This window comes from Halichoeres trimaculatus, unplaced genomic scaffold (genome assembly GCF_033239565.1).
Source record: "Halichoeres trimaculatus isolate MK-OKI-2021-1 unplaced genomic scaffold, fHalTri1.1 fHalTri1_scaffold_13, whole genome shotgun sequence".
NCBI classification, from domain to species: Eukaryota; Metazoa; Chordata; class Actinopteri; order Labriformes; family Labridae; genus Halichoeres; species Halichoeres trimaculatus.
Genome location: NW_027437191.1, coordinates 19,819,361 through 19,840,561, shown reverse-complemented (window position 1 = coordinate 19,840,561; position 21,201 = coordinate 19,819,361). Strand labels below are relative to the sequence as shown.

At 40.1% G+C, this 21,201-nt stretch overlaps 1 protein-coding gene and 1 long non-coding RNA gene across 4 annotated transcripts in view; one reads left to right on the top strand and one right to left on the bottom strand.

Moving 5' to 3' along the window:
- LOC141802371 (uncharacterized) overlaps nucleotides 1–21,201 on the top strand; it is an 82,315-nt gene that overhangs the window by 22,038 nt on the left and 39,076 nt on the right. The gene's annotated exons all lie outside the window — the stretch shown is intronic.
- Nucleotides 8,871–20,115, bottom strand: LOC141801831 (single-minded homolog 1-like). 2 transcript variants are annotated; one of them, XM_074685127.1, is made up of 12 exons: nucleotides 19,917–20,115; nucleotides 18,745–19,178; nucleotides 17,065–17,147; nucleotides 16,852–16,941; nucleotides 16,625–16,733; nucleotides 16,119–16,204; nucleotides 15,546–15,745; nucleotides 15,225–15,331; nucleotides 14,903–15,050; nucleotides 11,687–11,843; nucleotides 11,199–11,583; nucleotides 8,871–10,727 (listed from the first exon to the last, which is right to left on the bottom strand). In XM_074685127.1, exons 2-12 carry the CDS (start codon nucleotides 18,917–18,919, stop codon nucleotides 9,985–9,987), a joined length of 2,283 nt encoding a protein of 760 aa, XP_074541228.1. In that variant the 5' UTR covers nucleotides 18,920–19,178; nucleotides 19,917–20,115; the 3' UTR covers nucleotides 8,871–9,984. The 2 variants fall into 2 exon arrangements, with proteins under 2 accessions (XP_074541228.1, XP_074541229.1); XM_074685128.1 differs by lacking the exons at nucleotides 17,065–17,147; nucleotides 18,745–19,178; nucleotides 19,917–20,115 and having other exon boundaries at nucleotides 16,625–16,729; nucleotides 16,852–16,924.

Below are 21,201 nucleotides of genomic sequence, written 5' to 3'. Positions count from 1 at the left end.
AAGCTGATGTGGTAGTGCTGAAAACTGCAATTCTTTGAATGTCCTCTTGAGTCTATTCTGCTTGTTCCAGAAGTAACAGAAACACCCATTAAAAAAAGTCGCACTTGGAACTGCTGTTGACAGAGAGGATCTCAAAAGGTCCCCCCCTATTTTATTTAGAGTGACTTTGTTGACAGTAGCCACGGTTACATGAGGAGTTTTTCGTCTTACCGAATGGAATCTTTCTGAATGACTTTTCTGAAAACAATAGTATACATTAGCCACGTACACATGGACCCAAATATTCTGCTTGCATTCGGTTTATTTGCTCAAACGGAAAGAACTTAACTTTTGTATACATCTCATTCCGAAAGAAAAGTGCCAATTCGAATGGACAATTAATCGGTTTCATAGGGGTGGAATATTCCTTTCCCCAAACCGATTGAGGTATCATGTATCCACTCAAACGGAAAGTTGTCAGGGTGCGTTCTTTCAGCCTATGCTCAGATATGACGTAAGACACAACTTTGATAAATCATGTGATGTTTACGTTTTTCTGCGCATGCCTTGTTGACTATTTGTTTCATTATAGTGGCACATGTAGACCAGAGATTGGAATATTCCTTTCCATGTACACCATTGTTTTCAGAAAAGTCATTCAGAAAGATTCCATTCGGATGAAAAACCCCTCATGTAACCGTAGCTATAGAAAGGAATACTCCAATCTCTGGTCTTCAAACAGAATAGTCAATGATTAATAAAGTATGACTTATCTTATCTTATCTTATGGGGCATGCGCAAACAAACGTAAACAAATTGAGGAACGTCTCTAGTAGCATCTTAAATCATATCTGAGCATGCGCTGAAAGAACGCACCCTGACAACTTTCAGTATGAGTGGATACATGATACCTCAATCGGTTTGGGAAAGGAATATTCCACCCCTGTGAAACAGATTATATGTCCATTGGGATTGGCACTTTTCTTTCTAAGTGAGGTGTATACAAAGGTTAAATTCTTTCCGTTTGAGCAAATAAACGAATGCAAGTGGAATATTTGGGTCCATGTATACGTGGCTTGTGTTTAAATACTTGATCTATTTCCAATTGAAAAAAAAAAAAGAAGCAGACACTTAGGGTGTTTTTGATTTTCAGGAAAGCTAGGAAAACCCTTAACTGTATTGGTTATATTTTAAAAAGCAAAAAAACTGTTCAAAACAATATATTGAAACTGCTATTTACTTGTATTTTGCTACTGCTCACTTTTGATTTGATCAACAGAGAGCATTGGTTCAGTCTTTGTGATGTCACCTCTTGGTTCCCAAAGACACACTTTGAAGCTTGATGGTGGGAGTATGATACGCAACTTTTGATCAAACTAGACACAGGCAATTAACTTTTGTTTTAATACACATCGTAAAAGTCAAATGTATGAAGGCAATGCATCTATGCTTTTTTAATCAGGTCCTCAACATAAGAACTCAAAAAAGAACACGACGTTTGTTTAGGTTTGTTTGTGCAAACTTTTTGTGTGCTCCAAATTTACTCAGAAGCTAAAATGTGAATTGAAATAACTGGATCATTAATAATTGTTGGTTTTATCATACTTGAAGGAACCAAACAGATCCCCTTAGCTTCGTAGTGAAACTGTAAACTCATACAAATTATATTGTTAACCTTTTTGTGCATGGACTGCAGCTCAAATGAACTTTGTTGTGTATGTTATGTGTGTGTTGAATGCAATGACAAAAAAATGATTTACTACCCCTAAATACACTGCACATATTTTAGCCTTTCCTGTAGAATTACAGTTATCTGTTTTTGACTTCACGTTTAATGAGCGTTGGTCATCCTTAAGTGATAAAAAAAAACAATTATTGCATGTAAAGAGAATAATTGCTAAAATAATTAAAGAAGAGATAATTATCATCAGCTTGTTTGGAGTAATTTGAATCTGATCATCCCACCAGAGATCCATCTGGTGTCCGTCTCTGTGTGGAGAGTGTGTAATGTGACTATGAAGGACTATAGTGCTTGTGTGTCTGCAGCAGCCCCTCCTGCTGCTGCTGCTGCAGGGGAATCTCCTCATTGGCATGCAGGCGGTGACTCGCAGCCGTGGAGCACTGGCACCCTTTCTCAAGGGACTTGCTCCTCGCTCCTTCCTTTTCTCCTTCTTTCTCCTTGTCTTTCCTTCTCCTCTCTCCCTCTCTCTTCCTCCCCCAACAGCTGTCACAACACCAGCTCGGTTACGAGTGCTGCAGGGATGCAGGAGCAGAAGAGGAGCCTGGCTGATGTGCCACTTTAGATGCAGAAGATTTCAAAACAGAGCGGCTGAAAGGCCTCTCTGGAGAGGTGTTGAATCAATCTGAAGATTTGTGAGCGATTTGTAGCGTGCATGTCGCACTGTTGTCAATGCACGAGGGGCATTACTCCTGCAACTCTACAGGAAATCATTTAATATAGATATACCTCCTGTGGGTTTCTTGTGCTTACATGTCTCCCTAATGGAATAATTTCAAACAGCATAATAAATCAGGAAAGAATCTGAATTCTCTCTGTTGTGAGCTTGGCAGATTGCTGTTTGTGTTTACAGAAAAAGGGACAGAGTTGAACACAAACAAGCTAACACAACTCTGTAGCACGAGTTTGGAAAGCAGTGATGTTGTTGCAAACAATGGCACAGGAAAGCCGAGAGACAGAGAGACAGAGAGGGATAGAGGAGCCATGGATCCTGGGTGGCTCTGTAGATTTGTTGGCAGCAGTGAAAGCAGAGAGAAGAGCGCTGATAGCAGCCAGATTCAAGCTGTGGGCAAATCAAGCGTGAAATCAGGAACAAAGGGATTGACAGGATTGGAGGGCATTAGATTCACACCGTCTAAGCCCTGGCGGTGTGTGTGTATATGTGCGTGTGACAGAAGATCAGGATATTGTACTTGTAGTCTTTTTTTAATAGCCTCATTGCAGAGGGATTAGTGAGTTTCAAATTAAGGTGCTTTTGATATGGTTTTGGAAAAATAATCTTTTTTTTCTTTGTGATTTTGACAAAAATGATTAGCATTCTTCCTGGAGGAAGTAGTTCCACATCAAAGTTGTAGTTTTAAAAGGTACTCTAGTCACACAATGCGGAATTTTACTCTATTTGGACAAACCATTTTGTAGTTTTGAAAGCATATGAATTGAATATTTCTTTGCATCTGTTTAAATTCAAAGTAAGAAACAGATGAAGGAAGGCACACCTTTGTAACAGGCTTTCTTTAAAATATAACTCATTGCAAAGATGGACCATAAATTTTACTGCTAATGGAAATGGTTAGTGGCACCAATTTGTACACTGTAGTCACCAAAAATAGACAAAACTGAAACTTCTGCACAGGACTCTTTTCTTTATAATTACCTCAGGTTATGTTTTGGGGAGAGTTTGTTTGTCTGTAAACAACATAACTCAAAAACTAACAAATGGATCATGGTGAAAATTTCAGGAAATGTTCAAAATGGGATAAGGAAGAAGTGATTAAATTTTTGATCTGGATCACCATCTGGATGCAGGATTTTTTTTAAAGGATTCTTTACCATTGTCAGATAGGGCCGTTTTCACCACAAATGGTTGGATCGCTTTGAAAAACAATACAAGACAAGGTCACAGTCATTTCTGACAGCTGTAAAAATACGATCCAGATCCTGGCAATATTCTGGATACTGAGATCCAGAATGTTAAATATGTGCTGGGTCATCATAATTTTCACCACTGTCAGGAAACAAATTATCGTACAAACCTGCAACTAACACCAAATTGTAGCAGACAGTCTGCTGAAAGGGAGTATAACATTAAAGTAGGACTAAAGTGTTGCGTGACCATCACAATACACTTGGTGGAGGTCTGCGCTCTCTAAGTGCTTTTCTAGTTTTTTTAATGCCTACATTTGAGCAATTAGATAGTGGATAGGGTAAGAAACTGGGGAAGGGGGGTATAGCATGAGGCAAGAGACTGTCATTCCAAAATGAACCCAAACTGCTAGCTTCAAGATATGCACCCTTTGACTTTACAAGAAACCGTGATTGATCTTGAGTCACTCACTGTAGTTGGAAACATCCATCTGATCATATAAAAAGTTAGTTTTGAACTTCAGAATCTCTAAATTTGCCATCATGAATCAGGATTTTTGTCACAAAAGAGGCTTGTTGCTTGCCAGATAAGGCCTTCAAAACTAGCAGCAGCCTACAATGTTGAAAACTAAGGCTGATGCAGAAGTGTAATGTATTTTTTTATTTCTACAAACTGTAGACTGTGTGTTTGCAGGGGGAGGGGTTATGCATTGTTGATACGCATAGATAAGCAGGATCAGTATTAGGGCTGGCTGACATATAGGTGGGTGTGCTGTAGCTCCCTGCTTGTTTCTGAGTTGACTGAAAGCTGGCTTGGATCAGTATTTCAAATGCAGTGACTGTCATTGTTGAGCTAAAAAACATTTCTGTAGTTATCATTAGGTGAGGCTGGCAGGAAAACCATCATGTTTTATCCAGCATATGTTTAAGACCTGGAGTTTACTGTACATCACTTGACACTTAAGCTAGTTTGTAAGTTAGTTATTAAGCTACTGTTGTACTATGTTGTCAAAAAATTGGTTACAAGACCAAAGAACTACCATCAATTAATCCCACTACCAAGTTTCATAACTGAGTTTTGCCAAACAATGAACAACTAAATCTAATATTGGGCTCAGTAACATGTAAACATGTCACATACCTACATTACTGTACAGGGTGAAGTGTTCTTTTATTGTTGTTACTTGGTTTTTGTAGTTTATTAAAGCTAATTACAACTACCAACATTATTTATTTTACACTGTTTCAAATAAATCTTTATTTTAGCCTCTATTTGCAATGCTTTGTTTTAGCTGCTGTCTCTTTAAGACTCCCTGCTCCACAAACCACCTTCCCTCCTTCCTTCTGATTGGCCAGCAAACTGGAGGCCTGTTGGTGGCAAAGCTAGGGGCAGACCTTGGTATTTGAGGCCCACCGCCTCCAAGATGTGATGAATTAGTAAGAAGATGTTTGATGGGATGACCTTATCATTTCCATTACCATCAAGTCTTGGGAAGAACTTGTAAAGATCTCATGCTAGTTTTAGTACAGGCCATTTCGAGCAATTTACAGACTGATTCAAGAATTTCTACAAGATAAGAATATGTAACAGTTTGAAAATTTGCACAGTTGCATATGGACGTGCAGTATTGTTACTTTATATGGATGTTATAGATATTAGATATCATATTTCCCTCTCTACTTGTTAAAGATGTAGTGAAAGCTTGTTTAAAAAACCAAACACATTCAGACTTGCTGATTTAGATTGGTTGATAGAAAAAATTGCATTTAATATCACTCGCCTTATTCATGGAAATTCATAGAACATGAGTATAAAAAAATAGAAATGGCATAAAACTACCATAACTTTAAAACGTTATGAGGTTTAAAGTACACAGCACTTGTTTTTACTGCTTGTAATTAGCCAGATCTTTGCCAAGGAGCATTCTCTAATCAGCTGCTGTGACACAAAGACAAACCTTATTTCCTCTCTAATTCACAGACTGACCTTAGTCTCCGGGCTCAGCCAATCAAATCGACCGGATGACCTCAATATCCTGGTCCACCCGATCAGAACATCTAAATGTGTTCTGGCGCAATGAGGTCTACTGCAGAGGTGTCGTTCAATGCCCTGGTTCAATGATTTTCCCAGGTCCTGTGCTGTTTTTGCCCCTGGCTGATTCATTTGCAGGTGAGTCACCGGCAGCAGTGCAGGGAAATGAACACTACCATGCTTTGTTTGAGTTCACACACCAAGGCTATATTAAAGTCAAGAAATTGTAATGCTGGAATATCGGGACATCAAGAACTGTAACATTTTCATTCACACTCGAAAACATGTTGAAACATTTTCCTCCACGCTGGTCTGGAGCAGCTATATAGAGATGTCTGCTTACCAAGAGCCTGGCAGAATTATAGAGGCACAAGTAGGGGGGGCACTTTAATGGATGTATGAATATGCAGTTGTGCCTCAATCCTGGGCCTGAAATCAATCAAGCAGACATTCAGGGGCGACTCTGAGCCTCACCACCTGCACTGTGGTATTTTGTGGCTGCCGCATGTCTCCTTTCCAACACTAAGATTTTACTGCACTCAACCTTCCTCTGTAGCTCTAACTGCTCATGCATTACTGTTCAAAACACTGACTTATGCTATTTATTTGTAGTAGTAAGGGAGTAACACTGACTGTTGCTTGTTATTGTCAGGGGAGGATGGAGTGTTTTTACGGAAATGGAAAGTTATCCTTGAAACAGCATACCTAACAAAATATGTCTGATTGATTTAAAAACAGACTGAACGTCAGATTTTTCCTACTTATTTATCAAAACTTTGCGGGAAATTCTAAGGATATCCTTTCATCCCCAAATGCTCTTGTTTTTATAGCCAGCTGAGAAGCAGAGTAACTTTGAAAGCATTGCTTTTGAATACGGTTTTGAAGTTATTACATGTCATACAAGAATTTCCAATTAGTAATGGTTCACAGTTCTTCTACTTGACTTCTTTTCAGATGGAAATTTTGACATTTTGATGAAAAAGTTTCCATAAAAATTTCCATAAGGAGTTGGTGTGAGGGATGTGAGAACCAGCAGGTAAAAGTAAGGAAAATTCAAGCATTCATATCATGGAAGCTGTTTTTGAATTGAAGCTGCTTTATATTTTTTCTGCTCACTGGTACTTTCTGGTCAATACTGTGAATATATCCAGTAACATTAAGTGTTGGTTTAAAAGCAAAAAGCTGCCAGCATAGTGTGAAAATCAACCTTTCCATCTTTTCAGATATCTTGAGCATATGAAAAAGTAAAGTGAAGGATTGTCCGGAAATGTTATGGAAATCTTTAGGAGTGCATGTGTGGAAAAGGCTTTAAAGTAAACTTTAATGATAGAACCCGAGCATGAGTAATGTATGAACACCTCCAGTAATGGATAAGTTAATCAAAGCCTTATCAACTTTTCCTTCAAAAAAATAAAATACAAACCTTTATCACATGAAATTTCTTCTTTTTTTTCTTCTGAGGCTGTAAAATCCTGTTTCTTTTGAAGGGACTAAGACGGGGTGGAGAGGGTCTTGGTGGAGGGGGGAGGAGGGTGAGGGGGTGTAAGTAAGTGTGCAGAGTCTGGGCAGAGGGCCCAGTGTTTGGCCACATTTGTAGCTGACTCTACACGTGAAAGCCTTCAGGGCACATCAGGCAAAGCCCCAGTGTTTAGAAGAAAAAAACTCCTATTATTGAGTATCTCAGCAATAAACACACACACGCACACTTTTCTCAACCTTAGTGATGTCAACAGCAGTTGTAGTAGTTGTACCTCCTGGAATGACAGCAGCACTGATATTTGGCAGAGCATCACATGGTCACGTCAGCAGTGACTGATGGGAACTCTGCACCTCGGCCCAGACTGGGTCCAGGTCCCTCCCAGCTCAGACAGCCAAGCAGGCAGGCCAGCCAGCTCTCTGGCTACATGTGAATAACTTACATATATTAAAATACATGGCAGCCAAATTGGCTGTGAGCAGAGGTCAGAGCGGCTAAATGTGCAGGTTCAACAGCTCCAAACAACAGGAACGTGCTGCTGCAAGTCCATTTATGACGTGACAGCTCTGTGGTCCTAATAGCTGTTTGCTGTTGTAATGGCTTGTATTATACTGTGAAACAATGCCCTCATTCAATGACTTGTAGCAGGGGACAACTACAAGAAGTGGAGAACACGACTTATATTAATGTTGTTAGTTATTGTCAACATCACATGGGCATTATTTGAGTCAGTCCTATGTGTTGTCTATCCGCAGATCAGAATAGTCCCTGTTAAAAAACTTTGGAAATTTTCCTGAAAACATTTCCCAGCTGCTTTTGGTATCAGGTAGCTTTTTCCAAGATTCATTTATCGTAAAATTAAAAAAGGCAACTTCTTTGCATTATTGGTTTTGGCATTTTCTCAGGATTTGTGGACTGAAAAAGACAAGAAAACCAGCTCTAAGTTTTCAGGCTGTTAAAATTTTGAAGGTTTCCTTTTTGCTTGTATTTTTTCTTATACATATAAATAAAAGAAAATATGAAAAAAAGAAAACTCCACATAGGAGTGCATATATATATATATATATATATATATATATATATATATATATATATATATATATATATATATATATATATATATATATATATATATATATGAAGACTTTTCTTCTTTTTTTCTATTTTTGGGGTGAGATGTTCAATTTACTTCTATGTTGATGTTGCTCAGAAAAATCTAATTACAGTTTTCTAAGGAAAGAAAAATCTTTTTTTTTTTAAGTCAATCATGCTATTCACCTGGCTAGGCAGAATAGAAGAATTTGCTCTGGTCAGGTGATTTTAGCTGCTTGATAGTGGCAGGGTTTTACAATAACTTAAAAAAAAAACAATAAGAAAAAACTGAATCAATGCATGGCTGTTAACTTTTGATTCCCATTTTCTTATTAATATTCAGGTTTTTTTATTATACGTTGTGTATATTGTGATCCTGTGAACAAGGCAAATTATTTTTGCCCTACACAGAATCACAAACTTTACTTAATGAGTATCTATTTGCATTTAAAATCTATATTAATACATCTCATTGTAGTTCAGAAAAGTGTCCTTTTTCCCTACAGTGTACATAAAAATGAATTTAAGAAGTGTTTCAGAGGCAGCATTATGTGTGTAACATTGAAAGACGACAGATGGTCAATAGTTTAACATCAAAAAAGGGAACAGATGGTATTTGTTTGCAACTGTATTTAGATTAAGACTTTTTAAAACCAATCAATAAATAATCTTGTCACTTCCCCCCCAAAAGTTCATTGTGTGAGAATATTTACATCATAAATTAAATAAGAGACAGAAGACATTTGACAAACTTTTAGAGAAGCTGATATCAATTATTTTAACCATTGAGGCTGTCAGGACAAAAATTGAATGGATTCTTCTAAAAACAATTGTATGTTCAAAAAGAGCATATTCAACCTAAGCTGAATGACTGGGTAACAGGCGAAGTAAAACAGAAAAAATAAGGCCTTAAAATGTAAGTGTATCTTTTCCAAATGTAAGTGAAAACAGACTATGTTGATGTTTAGATGTAAAAAGTGGATTACAAGTATGCCATCTCTGCGCCTCAAGGGAGGGCATTCTACCCCACATGAAATCAGGAGATGACTTTTTTATTTAATACTTTTACAAATCAGATGTTTTTTCTGTTTTCCATTCTTCATTATTTAAAAAAAATCTAATATTGGTGTCATCCAAACACCAAAACTAATTTTATTTCACCATTTAAGATTCTACTTGGACAGAAAAAATGACACATACAGAAAACAGCCCACCGACAAATAAATACCAGGAAACACTGACATCTTACAATAGTAAAACGCTTGCCTTTCCCATGTTGCACTTCACGTGTCAACCATTATGCTCCTTGCAATGGAGTTTTCAGGTAAAGGGGCAATGGAACAACACATTTTTTTCTACCTTTGGAGATTATGTCCAGGACAGATTAACCCACATGGCCAATGGTGCATGGAACAGAAACACTGGTTTGATGTTTAACCAGACTGAGAACTTGGGTCGCCTTTGGCATGGAGGTAAACTCAGTTCGACTCCATTAAAATAACACCTTGCGAAATGGGACGCACCCCTTTTCCTGTGTGCTCAATGCTCAGTGTACCCAGTGTCACTTCTTAAATGCTGGTTTGTATCATCCTCTGACCAAAAGCAGTAGAGAAATGTGAGATACACAACTTGCGCTTGAGCCACCAAGAGCAAAACAACCCAGCACTGCGTCCAGTACTGTCCTTTTTTAAAATTATTCCTCCATTTGTATCAGTCACCTGCTCAGTGTTTGCGTGTACATCAAGCACTACCGTCCTGCAACACTTTCTTCTAGAGAACAGGACCTATGTGCACCAGATATCGTCAACTCCCATTGGTTATGATAACTGAGGTGGCTTTGTGTCCCTGCATCTGCTCAGCTTGCATCCTGACATGTGATGCCACATCGTACTGGACTCCCCCACAAGCCAGGCCCGAGTAACTCCTCAGGTTCTCTGGATCATACAAGTGCTCAAAGGAGTACCCAGTCAAAGCGTAGGCTGCTTGCCTGTCCAGGGGTTGTCGATCTTGGGCTGTGTAGAGTAGTGGACTTCCTTGAGGCTGTGGAGGATGAGGCGACAGATCAGTCTGCATGTAGTCTTTGGCAAGAGAAAGGCCCGATCTGGGAATCCCATCTGAGCTGGGGCTGCTAAGACGAGACATGGATGCCGGACTAGTTGTGTTTTCGTCAGTATCATGTTGACCTTGAACTTTGATGCCGTCACGATGATGAAGGCGTTCTGTGGACAGGTCGATGCTGGAGGCTCCAGGACCACGGCACACCACACTGGGCATGGTGAGCTGAGGGTGGTGGGCTAACGCAGAGGTGAAGCATGGGCTGTGCGCCTTGGTGAGTCCAGAGACGTCCAGTGGCGCTTTGTGTTGCTGCAAACGAGTCTCTTCCTCTTTGATCATCTGCTGCGTGGCTCGGATAAGGGTCTCCATCTTGCTGGGCTCTCTCGGGGTGGCCCGGAAGTGGTCACCATGGTAGCGTTCACCTGAATCACTGGTGGATCCTCCTCCATCAGGTGAACTCACCACACTGTCTTCATCCCAGTGACCTCGTCCTGTAAAAAGAGTTCAATGGCAACATTTCAAAACCCATTAATCAGTGACTGGCATCATGTCAATAAGTAATTTGACTCTTTGCTCTTACATTTAAAAAGTTCAAGACTGTCTATGTCATCATCTGTATCCTGCACTACTTCTTAGGTATTCTGAGAGCCAGGTGCCTTAACTATGAGTTTCCTATGTAAGTGTGTATTCCTTTTTTTAATGCACAAAGAATCATGGTCTGTTAGACTGAGTCTCTTGGCAGATGCACACTGGGGCTTGATTCCCTGTTTGAGGTGTGGAATAACTTGGCTTTCAATTGCAGGCAATTTTTGAACAGATGGTAGCAATCGCTACACTGGCAAGACGCGGCGTAAACAACTTAGCATGTCCCATAATAACATTTGGAAAAGAGCTACCAGGAGAAGCTAGACCAGAGCTATTTTCAGGGACAGATGGTTGTGGTTTTAACCCTGACACCTCACCGTGAATGGCTCCATGGTAGGATGAGATTTCGTAGCCTTCGCTGTTCTCTGCGGACGTCTTCGGCAGTGAGAGAACAGAGCGCGTGGCGTCCCACCACATCTCTCTTCCTGACTGAGGGGTCCCGAGGAAGTAGCGGCCACTCTGGCATCGCACGCGGTCACAGGTGGTAGTGTGGGGATGTGTTTGGGCATGGGTGAGATCATCCTCTGATAGACCCAGACCATAGCACAAGGATCCTGAGTCTGGATACAGTCGGTAGGCACAGGACGCCTCTGAGGCCTCACCAGGATCCAACAGCTGAGGAGATGCAGAGTCAGTCAGCGGGCTCCCTCCCCATTGGCTGTCTTGATCTGACTCTGAACGCTCTGGGTTGAAAGCTGAAAACTGCAGACAGAAATGCGGGAATCAAAAAAGCCAGAGCCACTTTTTGACCAACAGGCTTGTACAAAGTAGTCTGTCTTCATTTCACCATTAAAGCTGTAATTACCTGTGGGTAGGGTGACACTCTGGCTTTGGCCTTTGCCGTGGTTAGACGTGACTTGGTACTCTTCCTGTCTTCGCTGTGACTGTCAGCGTAGGGAAAGGCAGGCTTGGTTGGGCTCATCTGGTCCAAGGACAGTTGCATTCCCTTGTATTCAGTATCCCTGTAGAAAAATGCAAAACATGTCATTGACAGATACCAACTTTCAACCCATGGCTCTCAAGGCCACAACAGTTAGCCCTGCTGGGAATTGCTCTGCAATTTTTGGATAAATTTGGGTAAGTGGCAATACATAGATTGCCATTTACTCTAAAGATATCATATGGTTTGTTTTTGATTTATTGAAGAGAAAGTCTGACCAGCTATAACACAAAAACTTTGGAACACATTTCAGCATCCACCTCAGGACAAACACTAAGATCTTTGGGCTGTATACCAGCAGCTCAACATGTTAAACTGGGTTACACTTAACAAGGAACTTTCCAAAATAATACATCAATACGCTTATTACAGTTAAATACTTTCGAGGATTCTTAAAACACTATGAGCACTTTTCCTCTAGTAGTTTTTTTTGGAAAAAGGTAGATGGCCACCATGAAACAGACATTGAAAACTGGTTCAAAGGTATTTTCAATGTCAATTTCAAACATTTGCTGGTTCCAGACAACTTTGTGATCAAAAATCAAAATAGTTGGTAATATATTGTTGCAGCTTTTGAACTAAAAAAAATCCATTAGCATTTATTATCATGTTAGCTAACTTTACAAATGTATTAGATACACATTTCAAACATCTACATGAAAATACAGTCATAGTAGCTTGCTAGCATCCATTAACAATGCCTGTCAGTACAGGAGACTAAGGGCCACTATCAATTCTATCCTTTAGCCCTTGTCTTACCCCTTAGCCCTGGGTTTTTCACGTGCGCGTGTATTGAAGAGGTGTCACATTTTTCTGTATGATCAAGGGGAAGGGCTACCTTGGCCCTTGTAACACAGACAAATGGAGACCTCACTTGAAACCAAGGGGAAGTGAATAAACAGTCGCTCTGCCTACAACAGCCAGCAAGCGTCTAGGTGTGATGACGTAGTAGGGATCGAGTGGTGTCTCATTTCTCAGAGGTGCTTTAATTTTTTACCCCTTCCCCTTGGCCCTTAAAACAGAGGACCAAGGGGAAGGGGTAAGAATGACAATTGGGATTGGTCCTAAGTGTTAGCATTGTTTGCTATAGGCTAATGAGCAGGAATATTGTAATACTGGGAATTGAGTGCTTACTAAGGGCAACTTTTATCGTTTGTGTTCCCTGTTCACCTCTCTTAAAGATCATTTCAATCGACATTAAGTTAAGCTAGCATTTCCCAAGTACAATACTGACATCTGTTTTCTGTCCTAAACAATCTGCACCGAGTGACAGAATCAGTAATTAGTCGGCAGAAGACGCCTCAAACCAATATTGAATTTAGATATAGCAGCACAGACATATATTACAGAGAAACTTTAATGCCATGAATAACGAGATAACTATGAGAAGTGAAAACAACATTATAGATAAGTTCAAGAGATTAAGCCCCCCCACTTCTGAGAAAAACAACAGACACTGTGAAGAAAGTTAATCATTCTCTTTAGCCGTGCAGCCATGCATGCCAAAGAGAAGCGTGCACACAAAAACACATGGATGTGCACTGGAGCTACCAATGCACAGATCCTCCTCTCCAGGAACTGTATAAAAATCATGTGTATATAGAGGTGTTTTTGTAAGTAGCCATATATCCATCTTTGACACTTTAACCCACTGTCCTGTGGCTGAACTCGATCCAAGTGTCACTGCCAAGGGAGTGAAAAGGCTCCTGTGTCAAGTGTTCAGCAAACATGAGCCTATTCTTAACTTATCACATCAACAGTATGTAATAGCAGCTGCCTGGCATTTTAAACCCGATGGCCCATCCCTGACCTGCACAGCCCGCCTCTTTAATATGACTCTAAATATGACCCATTCTTCATGTACAACACCTCCGGGGAAAGGCTGTGTTTGGAGAGCCAGCGCACAGTGTGAGTGTTATTTGCTCTTGCAGGTATAGTTGCAGTGGCTGCTCCTGCATCCTATCTGTGCCCTGGCTGACTTATGTCTGAGCCAATAATGTCGGGCCGTTGTGCAAACTCAGCTGTGTTAGCTGAATTCCACCTCAGGGTCAATGTCAGAGCACCTCATGTCTGAAATACGCCATCGGCCAACCTCTAAACATGATTTATTAATGGATTCACGTTAGGTTAAAATGTTGTCAGGGCAAGGTGATTGAATTTGTGTTTGCTTTTTAAATGTAGTTGTTTTTCCTTTACTATCGCTAAGTGTTAGCATTTGGCTACTTCTGTGTGAGAGCTAATTTTGGTGCAGAAATTCACTGTCATTTTAATGCAGTTACTTTGTTTTCCTCTAACTGCATTGAAGAAATCAATACCCAGAGTCCAGGCGACTCATGCATGCGCGTACACATACTCACACAAACACACGCTCAACGACACACACACAAACACAGGGAGAAAAGTGACATGTGGATCAAGAAAACCTAACAAGGAAAATCCAACATGTGCTCCAGCTATGAGATAGCTATTGATTCCTAGTTCCCCGTTTGATCGATTTTGCTTTCCTTGGACTGCAGATCGATGAAGACAGTAGAGGTTTTTTGATGGGGTTGAACCCCGGTGTTTGTCTTGCTGTCTCAAAGGGCCTGAGTGTGCTTTGTGCTCTCATAACACACAACTGCCTGAGCCCTGCAGCCTGGAGTATTTGGCAGATTTGTTCAGAGAGGCTACAGGGGGATAAAGAGAAGGATTTCTCTGAGACAAAGACCCATCGTGCCATCAAGTGAGCCTCAAGCATGGATCACAGGAGTGTATGATATGATTTTGCTTAATCTAGTTAAATATTCAGTGCTGTTCCTCCTGCAAACATAATTAAATATGCAGCTGCTTTTAGTTTAGTTTTGCTGCTGATGGTTTGTTTGTATAGATGTAACTTCAGTGATTCAAGTCTAAAATGCAATAATATCACAACTTAATGTTTGACAAAGATGATTGATGGGGAAGAATTAATGACTGAAACTATTTTACACACCAGAATGATTCCTCAGCATACAAAAGTCCAAAGAAGGCCTTCAGAATGTCACTTCGACTACAATGTAAAACTTTTTTCTCTGGATCGAGGTTGGAAATATCCAGACTCACGTGAGGACATAGTTGACGCTGACAATGCAGTGGGGTCTGGAGGACCGGCTGTTGTGCACAATTGTGGCGTAACTCTGGACCCAGACCCAGCCGCCGTGCTTGGCAAGGAAACGATAATACTTAGTGGTGACTTGGCCTTTTACCAGCACTGAGGGGGAGAAGAATCAGACAGGAGAGAGTGAGAGAGATTAATGTAATTAACGACACGTGCACTTGTGTGTGTGTGGTTGTGTGTGTGCATGTGTGCAGCAGGTTACTGTCAGACAAAAGAAGGTCAGCCCGCCCATTGTAGAATCATAATAGCAAGCAGGTTGTGACTCACAGAGGTGGTGTGCACAGCGGAGGTGGAAGATGTCACAGCTGTGGACGTGATGGTACAAGGTTTTCTCTATCAGGTCCTGGGGCTCGTAACCCGTCAGCTCAGCAACCCTGGAGGAGAATTAAACAGCTGTGTTCAAAATACGTCGAGTGATTCAGGGATTTGTGTTTAATTCTTTTCTTACACAGGCAAATGTTTAGCCTGGGGAGTTTATTTAAGAACTAAATCAGCCTTAAAATTGAAGAATGTTAATACTAACAACTTATGATGAAGAACAGAATGAGAAATGACTTGATGCGTCAATGCCATGTTTAGACTGTTCACCTGGAATCAAGGAAGATGAGCTTCATGTCCAGACTGGCTCTGAACATGAACATGTTACTGTGCAGTTTGATCTCTGTCACAGCGCTTGGAGGCAGCGAGTGACCCACAGCCACTAGACCCACGTTCTGATAGCAGCCCTCGAAGGGCGACATGTCCAAACTGTACTGACGGATCTTCAGGTAGCCACTGCAGTGGATTACCTGTGGAGGAGCAGTCGGTTCAAAAGAGGGGAGTAAAGACAACTCAGAAATGTTTTTTTTTTAGAAGGGTGACATTCATTTAGAAACATGCCATATTGCATTTTTTGACTTTACCAGAAGCTAATAATATTTAATAAAACATAATATCCTATGATATGTTCAATTATTAACTTTAAAGAACACTGCAGTAGCAGCATGTCTTATTTTCTTTCTATCATTAAAGGATTGCAGTCCATAGAAAAATTTCAGCTTTATACACTTTTCATTTTTACGTTCAATTAATCTGAATAATTATTTCAGTTGGTTTATAAGTAATTGGTTTATAAACAAGCTGTTAATCACATCCAACCGGTAATAAAGTTTAATTGCCCACCTTATAACCACCGCTGGTCAGGCCAGCGTTTCTTTTTGCGAGGACACACTTCATCCGCAAGAAGAAAGAGCGCTCAGCTTCATATTCTGAAAAAGGAGCAAAAATAACATTGCAGTCAAAAACGCTCACAAAAACGCACTGGGAGGCCCTTCATTTTAATACATCTAAATTGTATAAATGACATAACGACTGCAGATTTAGAAAAACTCTAAAAAAAAAATAAATAAAAAAGAAAAAAAGAAAACTTTTTTTAAATAAAAAATTGAAACTTGAAATAAGTGGTTAAATGCGACACAATGTAATGTTTCCCACTGCGCCCTGTAGTATTAAGGCGATAGATTACGCACGCTCACTGCAGCAGACTGCTTGCATCTGTGCCCCATCTGTGTGATACTTCTGCATCTCTAATAGCCACATGCTGATTCAAGACACACCAAGTCGTAATCTAATTGCAAATTGACCACGAAATCTTCACTTGGGACTATTTTAGGAGAGGTGTATTTTACCTTGGACGAAGTGTGAGTGATATGGCTGATGTGGCGTCAGCACGGCGGTCATCTCGTCATGATCGGCAGGATGAACGTACTCGTAAATACTGTTCCCGGTCAACTCTACCTGTTGAGAAGAACTCAGGTGATTGAAGCGTAAGGGCTGAAGGATTGAAAGGCTGTTTTTTTAGAATCATAAATGAAAAAATAGGTGACTTAAATGAAAATGGTTGTATGAAACTGACCTGAGAGAGCCCTAGATGGACGGACGCTGTCTCTGAAATGTACATTATTTTCCCGTCCGGAGCTACAACGAAGATGAATCCGTCCAACGTCTGTATGAACCCAAAGAACACAGCATTATCTTTAATGTAACGTATTCTATCCAACACACGTTTTATAAAAATCTGCCTCCACATTATCACGTTTGATAATTAAAATAATGATAAATAATCTACCTGCAGTAAATGAGATCCCAGCTCTCGTCCAACATTCTCCAAAGATCTTGTTCGGCTTGCATGACCCCACGCTTCACCCAGACCTGCAACGTCAAATAATAAAATGTAACTACTTTTATTTGTCAAAGTTTTAATGATTTTTTTTAAAATCTTTTATAATAATATCACAATACAAATGTTATAAATCTACATTCAGGCGAATTAAGGTAAAAAAAAAAATTCACACACACACACACACACACACACACACACACACACACACACACACACACACACACACACGCACACACACACACACACACACACACACACACACACACACACACACACACACACACACACACACACTAAAGCCAGAGGCATGCCTGTTAAAAAGGCCTATTTAGTGTTAAAGCCCTTACGCCGTCCGCTCCTGCGTGTCACATGTTGCTCAGACTTGAACCTCAGCTCTGTTGGTGTTTACAAGCTACGTTCAAGAACCACGTGCCCCTTAAAACGACCGCAATGCACACCTTAAATCCGAGCACACTAAGTAGCATGAATTATAACTTAATGCAGGACAACATTAAATTAAAAATCCCACAGTTTAACTCCTATTACCTTGTTTTTTTTCTTCCCTTGATTTTTGCGGCATGGTGGCACTATTTTTTCTGTAGAAAACTAGAACAAAGCGAGTCGCTCATTGAAATTCATCAGAAATCTCATGAAGCTGTGGTACCACCAATAAATTACAGATGTTCGCCTCCCTGCTGGAAATGAAAATGAAAAAAATAGTCTCCGCAGCCAGACAAGCAGCTTGATATCACTCCGCCAAAGAAGAGGAGATACAGAAGGGAGAAAATTATATTTTCATGCAGAATAGTACTCTTCACTGCACCAGTTTTATAGTATTTTTGTCTGGTGTCTGTCTAATTTATGATCCCATTAATGGCAGCAACATGGCTCGTCCGCTACACGTGGCAGGCATGGTGGGTATTTAATTTGCCATATAATGCTGGATCGTTAAAATTATTCTTCTTCCGCTTAAAATTGTGTCTCCTTCTCACGTAAACGGGTGACCAGTGGCAGTGCATGGCCTTTTTCTTTTGTCTTTTCCTTTTCATTTTTTTCACATTTTCTTTTCAGTGAGTAATTGATTCGTCTGGTTCTCAGTCACACAGCAAAAAAAAAAAAAAAAAAAACTCCCAGAGACGAGCTGTGAAGATGGTGGCAGATCGTTTCTTGTAGACACACTAAATTAAAAACCAACGCAATCAATTAAATACAAAAAAGAGGGAGATAACGGCTTTGCTCCTCTTTTTTGTGGCGTAAAAGGAATCTACGTTTTTTTTTTAATAAAATCTCTGGCAGGCCTATTTCTGAAATAACTGTTCCTTATAAGTGTTTATAGCGCTGTGTTTAAAAAGCATTAATAAGACAACAAACGTGTTTCACATGTTAAAACAGAATATTTCTTACACCCGTGGATATTTTCCGTCATCTGAACTTTTATGCTCTGTACGTTGTCTATGTTTTTGTTTTATTTCCAGCGTCATGCTAACGCGCTTAGCTACAGAGTAACTTCTAAAAGTTTTCTAGGAGTAGTAAATCCGTAATGAAATATACAATACAATTCAAAGTGTTACTCTAATGAGAAAGACAAAATCTCAATAGTTGACAGTGGTGCGTTCAATGTCTCACCCTGAGGGAAAACAATCCTCATCTTCAGGTAGCTGGTTGTCAGTCTTATGATGGACGCCTTGTCCAGCTGGGAGGTGATGGCGGACGGTAAGGGCAACATTTTTGCCAGTTCATAAAACTCACTGTTCTCTTTTTCTCGTCTAGTCCTTGCGGCAGTTTTAGATTTCTCCTTCATGTCTGCGCCGATTCACTGGGAGAGAAATCCTTCCGGCTTTGAATGTAGTCCTTCACCTCTGCTCTTTGACTGATTCCTCTTTGATAAGTCTCTCTTTCATGGCAAAGTACTTTTTTTTTATCAATGACAAAATAAAAGTTGAAGTTTTTAATGATAAAAAAATGAATCCAATGAAAAATATTTCCTTGTACTCCTCAGTTATTCTTCAACTGGTTGTAGTTAAATATCCACGATTCTGCAGCGCGATTTTGTCCATGACCTGCAAAACACAGGCAGAAACACGAGGCCCTAATATCATTACTGTGAGCCTGGTGATCTCATGTAGCTTACCTGGTTGTTATTTAGAAGTGGGCCCGTGCGTCAAAGCAAACATAATTTGAAGGAAAAAAAAACAGAAATGAAGCAATATTAATTGAAAAATAAATGGAAGATAAATTAACAGCCACTGTAAATGGTGTTCTCTTCAATAATCGCAAAAAAAAAAAAGAAAAGAAGTGAAAATAATTGCTGAAAACAATAATTGTAAAATAAAATTAATTGAAAAGAAGGAGACAACTGAAATTTTCTGCACCCAATATGTTTTTGTAACATTGTGAAGATATAAACACATGAATAAATATTAAAGCCATTATTTCTTCTCCTTGCTTTTCCGTCGAATTTAACTGGCGAACCGTACAATGCAAATTAAGCATGTCTATTTTGAGACAAAAAACAATTTATTTTTTATCCTGAAAAAAAAAGGTCAAACTTGTTACAAGGAGAGAAAAAAATAATGTAGCATATTTCCAGTATAAAAATATGACTGTCCCCTGATCGCTGAGGAAATGTCATTTGCTTTAACAATATCTCAAACTTGTTAAGCTGCTTTGATAGAAACAGCCATGACGCACACTCCCCCTTCACGCTGATTTTTCTTTTCTTTTAACAAATGTTTTAACACACGGTCAAAGTTGACTGACTCGTTGAGACAGGTAAAGGCTACTTGTAGTTTTCCTACCCGTGCTGGCTGTGTTATTTTCCTGCATCGGAATCGATCCTGTGGCCTTCCCAGCAGCCTGCTGGGAATTTCACCTGTCCTGAACCGGGTTCACCAGTCGTCCCAGTCAAGTTCGGTCTCAGCTCCTCGTGGATTTCCACCTGGAAAGGCGACCGGGCCGTGCGCTGCATACACCTCTCCAAATTATAAGCACGCGCAACGAGTGGCATTCGTGCCCAACAAACCTCCTCTCCTTCACTATCTCAATGCCCCTCTCTGGAACTGCTCAGGACCCGCCCACTTATGTGCCAAACTCGTTCTGATTGGACAGAGGGGCTCAAAGTAATTTCTTGATTGGTCGCTTAACGTGGGCGTCAGTTGTGTACACCAAGGTATTTGTGCCGGAGAGAGCTTCGATGTGGTGTTGTGTTTCTGTCATTAGCGTGAAGATCACGGATCAAGCAGAAGTAAATGAATAAATCCGCATATAACGACACAGCGAGGGATTGTTTAGCGGGTAAAGGGTTAAGTAAAAGCTTGGGCGAATGTTTTCGTGAAAACATCCAGGAAAAAAAATAAAAATGTATATTTAGTCCAGAGCAAAACGTCATTCATTTAACTCCACAGGTAGATCAGACAATCATCATCAGTCTGCGTAGTTATCGTTCAAAATAAGAACTATGTTTTCACACAGCAGCGACCTGCATGGAGAGGGATTTGACCCTCGTAGTAACGGGCCTGGTAGCCTTTATAAAATGTATGGCGAATTTAGCGAAGCTATTTGATACTCCTGATCCGATTTGAAAAACAAATGTAGATTAGCTGACGTTTTTTTTCGTGAAACACGTTACAGTGCATTCTGTCACCGGTCTGTAGGTGCTCTTCATGTGCTGCTGCGGTTGTGTAACAAACAGGCCTCCCACAGCAAGAACTGCTCACCTGTTTCTCTGCTCACACTAGTTTTTCGGTGTATTTCTGCTCTGAAGTTGGCCACCTTTGGTCTGAATTGAAACCTTACTGGTCCAGAATTTCTCATCATTTGATCAGGGTCATATTCAAGCAGAAGTCGGTCTTCATGCCCTGTGTTCAGCCTTTGTAGATACAATTCAAAACGGAAAATCAGAAGTTTTAATTTGCATGATGCGTCTGTTTATTTATTACGCACTGAAAACAATAAACTCTATATTTTTTTTCACCAATTTTACCTCGAGAGTTATTTTGAACAATGTGGTATATATTCTTTCTGTCTGTAAAAAAAATCCTGATGCATGGCAGTATATCACAGAGCAATGTGCCACACCAGAGC